The sequence below is a fragment of the Dendrobates tinctorius genome, unplaced genomic scaffold, assembly GCF_039654945.1.
Source record: "Dendrobates tinctorius isolate UK_male_01 unplaced genomic scaffold, ASM3965494v1 ptg000162l, whole genome shotgun sequence".
Lineage (NCBI taxonomy): Eukaryota > Metazoa > Chordata > Amphibia > Anura > Dendrobatidae > Dendrobates > Dendrobates tinctorius.
Genome location: NW_027361829.1, coordinates 45,232,976 through 45,245,943, shown reverse-complemented (window position 1 = coordinate 45,245,943; position 12,968 = coordinate 45,232,976). Strand labels below are relative to the sequence as shown.

The following is a 12,968-nucleotide window of genomic DNA, read 5'->3' as shown; positions in this document are numbered from 1 at the left end:
GTATCTAAGATCAAGGCCTAGTTGCTGCTCTGGTTGCAGATAGCTCTGGTTGCTGCTCTTATTTAATGCCTGAGGCTATGTGCCCACATTAGCGTTTTTAAACGCTCAGAAAACCGGACTCCTTCCCAGAAAACACACGGTTTATTTCCGGTCGTTTTTTGCGCGATTTTTGCTCACAAACTGCGCGTTTTTGATGCGTTTTTTTCCGCGCGTTTTCTGGGAACACTGAAAACAGCTAAAAATGTGGACCTACGCAGAAATTAATGAGTATGCTGCGTTTTTAGCCGCTAAGCGTTTTCTGAGCGGAAAAAAACGCATGCATTGGCACAAAAAGCCAAAAATGCATGAAATTTAATGGGAAGCTTCTTTTAAGCATTTCTGCAGCATCTGATCCGGCTCAAATGCTGCGGAAACGCTTACAAAAACGCAACGTGGGCACACATCCTTAAATGCCTTTGTCAGTCGGAAAGAAACCATTTACGTTGTGCCATGACATCGGCGTGTAAGTGCAGATACCCACCTCTTCCCTCTGTGACATAATCATTGGGTGAGAAAAAGGTGCAAGGACTGGCCGTGGCCTGCTGGAGGCCATGGCCTGTGAAGCTTAACCACAGGCTGAGCTTTATAGTAGTCCTCAATTTCTACAGTGCTGTGCAAATTAATTGGGACAAAGCATTTTTTTTAAGTAAAATTGTAAGTTGGTTATCAGTCAGTGATTCAAACCAGTTTTAACTGCTTTGAACAGGCACTCACACATGTTCAAAGCAGTTAAAACTGGTTTGAATCACTGACTGGTAACCAACTTATGATTTTATTTTAAAAAAATGCTTTGTCCCAATTAATTTGCACAGCACTGTACTATATGTGGCAACACTCATTACTTTAACATAAGACTAAGGCTGCTGGGTTCACACGTAGCGGAACTCTCGCGGAAATTACCGCGAGAGTTCCGGAATTCCATTCTGCGGAAAAATCGCATTTTAATTTCCCGCGATTTTCCCACGGAAAAACTAGCATTTTGCAAGCGTAATTAGCTTGCAAAATGCTAGCTTTTTCCAAGCGATCTGCAGCATCACTTGGAGAACTGATTGACAGGTTGGTCACACTCGTCAAACATAGTGTTTGACAAGTGTGACCAACTTTTTACTACTGAGGCCGCCTATGCGGCATCAGTAGTAAAAGATAAAATGTAAAAAATAATAAAAAAAAATAAAAAATGGTGTTATTCTTACCTTCCGACGTCCTGCGCAGCCTTCCCGCCTCTCTCCATGCTCCCGATCCCAGTAATCCTTTGCGAAAATGCCCGCGATGACGTACGCTCTCGCGGGATCGCGATGTCTCGCGGTCATTCGCGATGACGTCGTGCGAATGACCGCGAGACTTCGTGATCCCGCGAGAACGGACGCCATTGCGGGCATTTTCGCAAAGGCTTATTGGGACCGGTAGCGTGGAGAGAGGCGGGAAGGCTGCGCGGGACGTCGGAAGGTGAGAATAACAATATTTTTTATTTTAAATTCTATTTTTTACAGGGATATGGTACCCAGAGCCCGGAGGACAGTCTCCTCTCCTCCGGACCGTGGGTACCATCCGCAATTGTTCTGCTTACTTTTCGCATGGTGTGCACAGCCACATGTGAAAAGTAAGTGGAACAATGCATTCCTATGGGTGCGGGATCGCCGCGATTCCGCAAAATTAATGAGCATGCTGTGGTTTTTACCGCGAAGCGATTCCGCCGCAGTAAAAACCGCAGCATTAGCACAGCATTGCGGAATCCCATAGGAATGCATGGGATGCTTATTTTTCGTGTTTTTGCTGCAAAATCGCACGGTTAAAACCACCGCAGAAATGCGAAAAAAACGCCACGTGTGAACGAGGCCTAAAGCAGGAGAAAAATTCCAAGTGTGGTAAAATTATGAAAAACGTACATTTTTGTCATTGTTTTTTGGGGGGTTATTTTTACAGAATGGGGAGATGTTTGGCAGTGTCCTTGTACTGCAGAACATTTGGTCACAAGTGATTTTCTTCTTACTACTAACCAAAAATAGTTCCTCCTGGACCTTTGTGAGTTTGTTCACTGGGATATTGAGGTCATTTGTTGATTTTGTGAAAAGGGACTTTTTCTTCTTCATCATCCTGATACACTTGAAAATTATTGCCTCATTTCTGAAAAACAGTCTGAATGTTGTTTCACTGCTTATAAAGAAAGGAGTAAAATAGGTGTTTCATGTCTATTATTCCGGAAAAATGATTCATGCTGTTTATCAGTTCTCATGAAAAGGACAAAATGTGCTAAGATAAAGCTTGTCCTTGGACTTCAGTGCCATCACTGGGGATGTGTGATTTTTATATAAAGCCATGTTGTATCAGTAGCTGAACACAGAGCAGAATGAGGGCACAAACTTACCCCACATACATGACAAATTCTAAGATATTGATGTTACTATTTACAGTGGGGAAAAACATCACTGCTCTAGAGATCTGCATGGAGGAATGGGCCAACATACCACCAACAGTGTGTACCAACCTTGTGAAGACTTACAGAAAACATTTGACCTCTGTCATTGCCAACAAAGGACATATAATAAAATATTGAGATTAACTTTTATTATTGACCAAATACTTATTTTCCACCATAATTTGCAAAATATATCTTGCCAAATCAGACAAGGTGATTTTCTGGATTTGTTTTCTCATTTTGACTCTCATAGTTGTGGTCTACTTATGATGTCAATTACAGGCCTCTCATATTTTTAAGTGGGAAAGCTTGCGCAATTGGTGGCTGACTAAATACTTTTTTTTTCCCCACTGTACTTAGATTTCTGTTTTGCAACATATTGTTCACATGTATTGATTAGTTAAATGCAAGTAAATTTAATGCCCATTAGAGTGATAGCAAATTTTATAGATTGCTGTAATGAAGTAATATGTATGTTATAGAAAATATTATTTAAGCAAGATATTTTATACAGCATACAGGGGATTTACAAAGGCGACATGGCGTTCGGTATCTATTCCAGCTAATTTTGTGTTCCAAAAGCAATGGCCCAAACAGTAGTTCTCCACCATACACAAGGTATCAGTGTACTCAGGAGAAATTACACGACAAATTGTATGATCCATTTTCTCCAGTTACCCTTGTGAAAATGCAATATTTGGGCTAAAGCAATATTTTGTGGGAAAGAGTGAAGCATCTGAAGCAAAAATAAAGTTATTGAACGTGGTTTTGAACACTCTGAGGGGTGAAGTTTTTAAAATGGTGTCACTTTTTGGTACTTTCTGCAATATAGGACCCTCAAGCTCACTTCAAATAGGATGTCGTCCCTAAAAAAATTTGTTTGTAAATTTTGTTGAAAAAATAAGAATTTGCTGATAAACTTTTAACCTTTCTAAGAAAATAAAATTACCGTATGTTTAAAAAATATTGCTGATATAAAGTAGACATGTGGCAAATGTTATTCCTTAACTATTTTGTGTGATATAACTATCTGATTTAATGACATAAAAATAAAATTTAGAAAATTACAAAATATATCTTGAGATTTTTTAAATTTTTTGCAAAATTCCGCTATTTTCACAAATAAATCTAAAAAAAATTAACCTAAATTTACCCCTTACATGAAATACATGTCACAAAAAACAATCTTAATATACAGTGACTGGGATATGGTGAAGCGTTCCAGAATTATTACCTCATAAAATGACGCTGTCAGAATTGTAAAATTTGGCCAGGGCAGGAAGGTGAAAACAAGCTCGGAGGCGAAGGAGTTAATGATGTGCAAATGATGATAAAATGGAAACAAAACTTTCAAAACATCTCAATATATATTTTGTACCTAGTATCAGCGCCAAATTGTGATGAACAGCGCAGCCAGTGCCATCAATATGTCACAGTCCCACCACTGACACGGGTATGTCAGCGGACGGAGGGACGCGGCGCACTGCTGGCACACGGCTATCACAGGCACAGTGGGGCTTATCTTAGTTATCCCGCAACTGGTTCCATGTGACAAAAATATACAGCAAGCTAATCTTGCTCTAGCAATTTATCGCAGGGGGTATTTTGGATGCCCCACCACTGCTAACAAACTTCCAAGAACTGCGGGGATTTATGTATATCCCACTTTCTTAGTTCCACTTTGGAACTCGCAGCTCTCCGGCGCCCCCCTTACCCTCAGGTCAGTCAGGGAACTGCACCTAGGATAATTAGTCGCCGGACGGCTGCTTGTTGTGCACGGGCAATTAGACTACCGCAGTTTGGGAATTATCAATGCTGTGACCGCAGCCCCCCTCATTCAGCATACAAGACCCTTCTGTACTGCCAACTAGCCCAACCCACCATACACCACGCTGCCACCAGCCACGCTTTACTTAATCAAAGAGTTAATTAAGAGGGTCCGTGGCAAACCCCCAAATTAGTTGCGATTATCTAAAAAAGGTGCGTAGTTCGTTTCTTAGAGCATGGAGACAGAGCTAACAGATTTTATCATTTACTCCCAAAATGTGGACAGTAATTACATAGATAACAGTTGCTATAAAGTAGAGACATTAAATATGTACAATGCGTATAAAATAACATGGATGAAAGAACAGAAAGTAACACTTACATGTGCTTAGGTGGTATTAGGCAGACCATGTGGGGGAAAGAAGGCAGAGCCACACATCTCCACTCATCTGGGGTTCTTGTCAGCACGGACTCTGTAGCTTCAAGTGCAGTACACTTACACGCCTTGTCACCTCAGGATAGTAAAAAGGTGTTCTCAAGTTTGAAAGGAGTTTTTCCCATCAATCCTGAGAATCAGGCCCCAACTGAATAGAGTGGAGGTTGAACATAATCACTGCCTCTCAATTCCTTCTAATAGGAGCACTGAACTTGGCAATCTTCAGAACTCCCATTAAGAAAGAATGGAGTGGTACTGTGCAATGATTGATCTCCACCCTATTCAGCATGGACTCTTCAGAGCCCCTGTTCTCAAGACACAAGTGGGTCCTCCAGCAATCAGAAAGTTATTCTCTTTTCCTGGGATCGGAGATAACCTTTAAACTTGAGAACACCTATTTAATGGTTGCACGTGGAGTGTTCTGCCATGCTGAATGCACTTGGACACCTTAATCAACAAGATTTGCTACTCGCAGCTAACTTTACAATTGTGTTTCAGATGTTCACGATGGACAACAAGTTTGGAGACACTAGTGGTCATGGTAACATACTTAAATCACGCAGGCAGCTCACAACAGCTTTAACAACATGTGGCCTGAAGTAGCATGTTTGGGCCACATAGGATGCTCGCAATAGAGGAAGCAACATGAGAACTGGTGTTGTCATATTGATCCTGAGACACTTTGCAAAAATAGCCATATAACTGGTTCCAGAATCAAATCAATGTAACGCTGAGCTGTTAGTGTACCTGGAATGAAGATTAGAGGGGTCATGCTAAAGTACATTATTCCACCCCGCACTATAATCCTGGGAGTATGACAAGAGTACCTCATGAAAGCCTTTTCATGGTGTTGCCCATGTGGTCTCCAGATACATCTGTGGCTATTTATTGCCTCCAAGACAAAAAAGGCGATACTGAAGAATATATACCTCCATTCAAACCTCCACTGCCATCTTGCTTTGCACCATGATAGCTTTTGAAAGCAGTGGAGTGAGGTCAATAAATCAACTGCAGCTGGACTAATGGCTCATAGCTCATAGCTCAATGTTGTGCAAATGCCTTCTATCATTGCCTCCAAGACTTTAGCGGAAGTCATTGCTGAAGAGTATAGACCTTCATTCCAACCTTCATTGCCATCTTGCTTTGCACCATAATAGCCCTTGAAAGCAGTGACGTGAGGTCAGTAAACCTGTAGCTGGACTAATGGCTCATAGCTGAATGTCATGCAAATTCCTTCTTATGGCTAGTGTAGACACTATTTGATGCCTAAAGGCATGAATGTGCCATCCAAATTCCCTTGCAGTACAAAATGGATCAATTGTGGAACCAGTGGTATGTTCATTTCTCCAAACTGTCCCAGAAGTCATTTTTCAAAAGACAATGTCAGACTACAGATTTCTGGCTCTCACAGACCTGTAACTTCTTCTCTAAGAGGCTCCTCTGTCCTCCACTCATTACCTGTAGTAATGGCACCTGTTTGAACTTGTTATCAGTATAAAAGACACCTGTCCACAACCTCAAACAGTCACACTCCAAACTCCACTATGGTGAAAACCAAAGAGCTGTCAAAGGACACCGAAAAAAAAATTGTAGCCCTGCACAAGGCTGGGAAGACTGAATCTGCAATAGACAGGCAGCTTGGTATGATGAAATCAACTGTAGGAGCAATAATAAGAAAATGGAAGACATACAAGACCACTGATAATCTCCCTCGATCTGGGGCTCCATGCAAGATCTCACCCCGTGGGGTTAAAATGTTCACGAGAACTGAGAGCAAAAATCCCAGAACCACACGGGGGGACCTAGTGAATGACCTACATAGAGCTGGGACCACCGTAACAAAGGTTACCATCAGTAACACACTACGCCGCCAGGGTCTCAGATCCTGCAGTGCCAGACGTGTCCCTCTGCTTAAGCCAGTATATGTCCGGGCCCGTCTGAAGTTTTCTAGAGAGCATTTGAATTATCCAGAAGAGTATTGGGAGAATGTCATATGGTCTGATGAAACCAAAGTAGAACTATTTGGTGGAAGCAAAACTCATCGTGTTTGGAGGAGACAGAATGCTGAGTTGCATCCAATGAACACAATACTTACTGTGAAGCATGGGGGTGGCAGCATCATGCTTTTTAGGCTGTTTCTTGCAAAGGGATCAGGATGACTGATCCGTGTACATGAAAGAATGAATGGGACTATGTATCGTGAGATTTTGACTGCAAACCACCTTCCATCAGCAAGGACATTGAAGATGAAACGTGGATGGGTCTTTCAGCATGATAATGATCCCAAGCACACCGCCAGGGCAACAAAGAAATGGCTTCGTAAGAAGCATATGAAGGTCCTGGAGTGGCCAAGCCAGTCTCCAGATCTCAACCCCATAGAAAACCTTTGGAGGGAATTGAAAGTCCTTGTTGCCCAGTGACAGTCCCAAAACATCACTGCTTTAGAGGATATCTGCATGTAGGTGTAGGGAAGGTGGACTGACGTACGAACCTGTCTGTAGAAGGAGAGTGGAGGTGTAGTGTATAGAAGGTAGACTGTTGTAGTAAAAGAGGGGAAACAGCTGGAGATAGGAAGGAGGGCTGCAGTATTGGATTTTGACCATTAGAGGGCAATGGAGAGCTGTGAGGTTAGGACTGTAAGACCTGTTGAACACGATCCTGTCTCTGTCTCAAGTCTGTCTGCGGCAAGTAACGGACCACCCCCCGGTCGGTTGCCCCCACATTACCTACATTTGGCATAGTCGGCAGGATCTTCACCGCAAATACAACATCTTCAGCGGTAAGCCTGCCTTGAAGATTCAAAGGACCCAAGCTGAACGGGTTGAAGATTTTTTTTTCCTGTGGATTACAAACTGGACTGTGAATTGCTGGATTTCTGCAGGTGGATCTGGAGCAAAAAAGGCCTTGTTAAAAATGGCTGTGGTGATTTGGCGCCAAAAAGAAGCACAGAAGTTTGCAGCCACCTTGGACTACCAGGAACAGCTGCTAGAGGAGCTGTTGCCGACTGTCCGTGCGGAGTCATCGGGCCTGGAGGCTGACCCTGCCGGACGGCGGAGTGAAGAACATCGGCTGCTGGAGGAGCTGCGGGATGGACTGTTGGGAGCCGCGGTGCCGGGGAAGGTGAGCGTTACTCCGGCTCAGCCAGCGGCACCGCAGGCAGACCCCGCCCCCATGCCCCGTGTACAAGACAGGCCCCAGGGACCTGACACCGGCCCCCGGCCTCCCTGCCTGACCTCCCGTTCTTCAGTGACCCCGGCCCCGGATGACTTTGTGGCTCCTGTCAGCGCCGGCGCGGAACCGACCTGTGGCCGCCCCTGCCGTGCTCCATCTTCCGGCGGCGGGCTGTCCATCAGGGCCTGCCGCCCATTCGGCCCCTGCTGCGGCCTTCTTGCCGGAGCCCGCGGCCGCCTTGATCCCTGCTGCGGCCTGCTCCGTGGCCTACCCGCCGATGCCGGTGGCCGCCTCTGTCCCGTTCGTGACTCTGGTTGCGGCCTGCTCCCCAATGTCCACGGCCGCCTCTGCCCCGTTCTTGACCACGACTGCGGCCCGCCCACTGGACTCTACGGCCTACACCGGACCCTCCGCCTGGGTTGTGGAGATTATTGAACAGAAGTAGGCCAAAGAGCGGGAGTTGTGGGCACTGCTACACGAGAAGGGAGAGGCAGCCATGACTACCCCTCAATCATATGGGCGGCTTGTACATACTAACACCGCAAAAGGCTATGGGTACATCCGAGACCCTGCCACCGGCCACAAAGACTACCCCAATGTGACCCCCATCAAACATGGACTGGCTCTGCGGGAGGGAGACCCGATCTCCTATTACAATGAATACTGCCCCTGCGGCTGCTATGCGATAGCAGTCATCACCTACCCTGAGGGGTATAAGCCTCCATAAAAAGAGACAAGGACTCCTGGGTCTCGGGCATCAGGGACACTCGAGGCTCAGAACATTTCAAGCATCCCGGGGACTTCATGGCTGTGGAGTTCCCTGCTAATTGGCAAAACATCGGTCGCCAGGAGGTGGCCCGGAGTATCCTTCTTTGAAGTCCTCAATTGGGTAATAAGTGTACACTCTTGGTGTAGTGGGGATGCATATCAAAGGAAGGGGGAGCACCAATGTTCATAATATTTATGTTTTGGTTAAAAGGAAAAATGTTATGCCTTAAAAAAAAAAAATAACTTTGATAGAATTAAGCATGGCATAGTAAAAGCTATAGATGGTTTTGAAGATGTTATGCTTTGAAAAGTGCTAAATGGAAAATTTACAGAGTGATAGTCTAGTATGGTTAGAAGTAAGCATAAGATGTATAGTTAAAAAAAAAACTGTGTTTAGCATGTATAGCCAAGTTTGAAATGTTGAAAGGTTATAAAAAAAAAAAATGTTCAACAGGTCCCGGGTACGAGATGTGATGAAGACGCCGACCATGACGATTTAGAATTGATGGAATAGAGAGAGAGCGAAGGAAGCAAAACTGACCGTAGTCAGGTCCCCGGTACCACGTACACCCCAGGCGATATGAGAAATGTTACAGAAGGGGAGATAAGTGAGAGGTAGGCTTCCATAGAGTTGTACGGATGGACTTAACCCAACCTAAAGGAATTGCCATGTGGCGACAAAAGAGAGTGGGTAAAGCTTCAGTACGTTAAAGGAAGGAGGCAAGATTGTCGAGGATGACAATGGATAAAGGAAGAGAGAGTGTAGGGAAGGTGGACTGACATACGGACCTGTCTGTAGAAGAAGGGTGGAGGTGTAGTGTAGACTGTTGTAGTAAAAGAGGGGAAACAGCTGGAGATAGGAAGGAGGGCTGTAGTATTGGATTTTGACTATTAGAGGGCAATGGAGAGCTGTGAGGTTAGGACTGAACAACAGCCATTGGTTAAGAAAACCGTTGAGTCATGGTGGGCGGGGTTACCAGAACAGAAGTGCATAAAAGAGGGAGAGAAGGTTCTGGAAAGGTCAGTCAGTGAAGGGAGTACAGGAAACAAGAAGCACGGCTGAGGAGAAAGGAAGTTCCTGAGAGGACTGACAGTTGTGCCAGTTACGGGGGGTGGCCCTGACAGGATTAGCCGCAGACAGAGACAGCGGAGGCCACAGATGGAGAGTAAAGAGAGGCCGCAGACAGAGACAGCCTGGGGTTTCACTAAACCAAACGGACTCGGACTGGTGAAACGCTGTGGTGGTAGGCCTAGGGCAGCCACAGTGACAGAGCCGCGAGGGACGTCCATTTGCCATCGAAAGAAAGTGAAGGTACCCGGGCCTGTGTACGAAGTCAAGCAGCTACTGTGTGTAGCTGAGGGAATTGTTGAGCAGCTGCTGTGTGCGAATGTGGAGAGTGACGAGCAGCTGCTGTGTGCAGCTGTGGAGATTGTCAAGTAGCTACTGTGTGTGGCTGAGGGGATTGTCGAGCAGCTGCTGTGTGCGGCTGTGAAGATTGACAAGCAGCTGCTGTGTGCAGCTATAGGGATTGTCGAGTAGCTGCTGTGTAAGGCTGCGGAGATTAACGTGCCGTTGCTGTGAGGTGCTATGGGTCGTAGAAGGATGATCAATAAAGAAGACCTGTTGAACACGATCCTGTCTCTGTCTCAAGTCTGTGTGCGGCAAGTAACGAACCACCTCCCGGTCAGTTGCCCCCACCTTACCTACATAGGAATGGGCCAACATACCACCCACAGTGTGTGCAAACCTTGTGAAGACTTATAGAAAATGTTTGTGTGGCGCCCCTGAGGCTCAGTCGCCACAGAGGTACTGCACCTCCTCCTGAGGTGTGGTATTCCACCATCCAGGTAAGGTGGAGACTCCTGACCACGCTCCAAAACCTGCACCCCACACCACAAAGTAGTGTAGCAAAGCACCTTTGGCGGCTCCCTGCTTGGAGTATAGCAAAGCACCCATTGGTGGCTCCCTGCTTGGAACACGAAACGTGCTGGGAGGTGGGTGGAGTTAGATGACATTACAAAGAGCGGGAAGAGTCTAGATTAGTCAGTCAGTCAGTTGGTTAGAGAGTTGGAGAGAAGATCCCCGGAGAGAGGGATAGATGGATGGATGTGCTGCAGCAGATCCCAGTGACCTGGGTCTGCTGCACGGGAAAGGAAGAGAGAGCAACGTAGACTGGAAGCCTGACTCTCCATAGAGAGGAAGATCAGTGCGGAATGTGAGGAGTAAAAGAGAACAGAGGACGTGGGTTAGAAGAGAACCCTTCCTAGAAGTTCTAAGCGCAAGGCCGGGGCCCGGTCCCCGAGGTTGTATGGATACTAATGGTCCTGCAGCAGACACCAGAGGAATAGAAGTAGTGACCACTTTATTCCCACACAAGACTTAGGGGCACAACAGCAACATAATAGTGAGCCGGGACTTAGTAACAAGGAGTCCCCGAAGCAGGCTACAGCTGTCTGCCGTACAAGTAGAGTTCATAAGAACATCGGACAGGAGGAACTCCAGTGTAACTCAGTACTAGGAGTACTTCACCTAAAGGGGCTATAAGAGGAGACGTTCAGAAAGGTACATATTGGCGGAGTGTTGGAAAGGAGTATTCCATCTGGCCCGGAGGTTGACTGAGTCCCTGACCTGGAGGACACGGCACGGAGGCAGGCACCTGTTTGTACAACAGACTGTGAGCAAAGCTTTGGAACTACATGCCCTGGTGTCCTCCACTTATTCCTGCGCCAACCTGCCCAGCACTCCTACATCCCTTGTGCCTGACACTGCACCATCTACATGTCACTCCATTTGCTCTGCCCTGGGACTGCAGCCTTGCCTGTGGAGGGCTATACCATCACTGCTGTACCACACCATTTGTCCCAGAGGATCTGTCTGCAGCGTCGGCTTATATCTTCATTGCCGAACACCACAGGTGGCGTCACAAATCACTTATAAACTTTCATCACCACAAGCACACTGAAACAACCCCTTTTACAATAGGCGCCCAGGGCCATGGGCCGGGTCACAGCTGCCGTGACATCTCCTATTGAAGCTCATCGGGCCCGGTACCGAGTACGCCACAGCCCTGAGAGGGCGACCCATTTGATCTCTGTCATTGCCAACAAAGGATATGTAACAAAATATTGAGATGAACTTTTGTTAATGACCAAATACTTATTTTCCACTATAATTTGCAAAATAAATCTTGCCAAATCAGACAAGATGATTTTCTGGATTTGTTTTCTCATTTTGATTCTCATAGTTGTGGTCTAGCTATGATGTCAATTACAGGCCTCTCTCATCTTTTTATGTGGGAGAACTTACACAATTGGTGGCTGACTAAATACTTTTTTCCCCACTGTAGCTCCGATCAGCATCTTCTGCTATAGCGGTAAAATTACCTGTTCTACAGATTTATTCTAAATTTTATATACCCTAAGAAGTCACTATTTTTACCAGCTTTGCAACGTTGTACTACTGGAGTGGGATTAATCACTGACAGAAATAAATCATGCAGAAACCAATGTACGTAGAGAGACCAAACAAAGTGCTGTGGTACCGACACTTTCTTCTGGTGCATGTCACGGTAACCAATTTATCCATGCAGTTCTATCAGTCGTATTGTCTTTACTGAAAATAAAGAATATTTATTAAAATAAATAAATGAAGACATGGCTGTCTATAAGAAAATGGATTAGTTAATGGTCTAGCACTGTTTGCCTATTTCTCTAGATAAGCAGAGTCGCAAACAATACATTGTACTGTCAGTAATGAAGATAAACTCACCTTCGCCCAGGATAAATAGAGTTGCTCATGTCATTACAATCTTTTCCTCTCCAGTGATATCCTCGCAATGACTGCAGACAGGAATGAACCATCTTATCAGTAAAACATTAGTATCAAGTTCCCCATACAAATAAGATCTCTATTCACGCAAGGTTAGGCCAAATGGGCATGTGTTTTTTAATAGAAAAAGTAAAGCCCCCATACATTTTACATGGCTGTCGACCAAATGATGATTCAGCTGATCGCTTAGCCAGCAGCTATGTTGGCCAGCTCTCCCAAATGCAGGAGCAATCACTCGGCCAAGCGCCCCTGTATTCTCAGTAAGAGAGCCGCTGCCAGACATATCTGGGGGTGGCGGCTTAATTCAAGGGGAAGAAACGGATCAGAAGTAAAAAATTGTACATACTGCTACTAAAATCCCCCAAAAATCAATTATCCGGGGCTACCACACCTATTAGATGGTTGGCTGAACCGATGTTGTTGGTGGGTTAGTCTAATGTGTCTGATGGGCTTAAGTTGCTGCTAATCACCTATGGCGGTATCGTATCTCCAATGGGGATAAACGAGTTAGGATTAAAATTGATCATGTCCAATCCTTCTTT

General features: G+C 45.4%; 1 protein-coding gene across 3 annotated transcripts in view; it reads right to left on the bottom strand.

Moving 5' to 3' along the window:
* AOAH (acyloxyacyl hydrolase) overlaps positions 1–12,968 on the bottom strand; it is a 198,993-nt gene that overhangs the window by 73,240 nt on the left and 112,785 nt on the right. For all 3 annotated transcript variants that reach the window (XM_073549989.1, XM_073549990.1, XM_073549991.1), the window contains exon 8: positions 12,367–12,437. In XM_073549989.1, the coding sequence (XP_073406090.1) occupies positions 12,367–12,437 (71 nt within the window). The remainder of the gene's footprint in view (positions 1–12,366; positions 12,438–12,968) is intronic.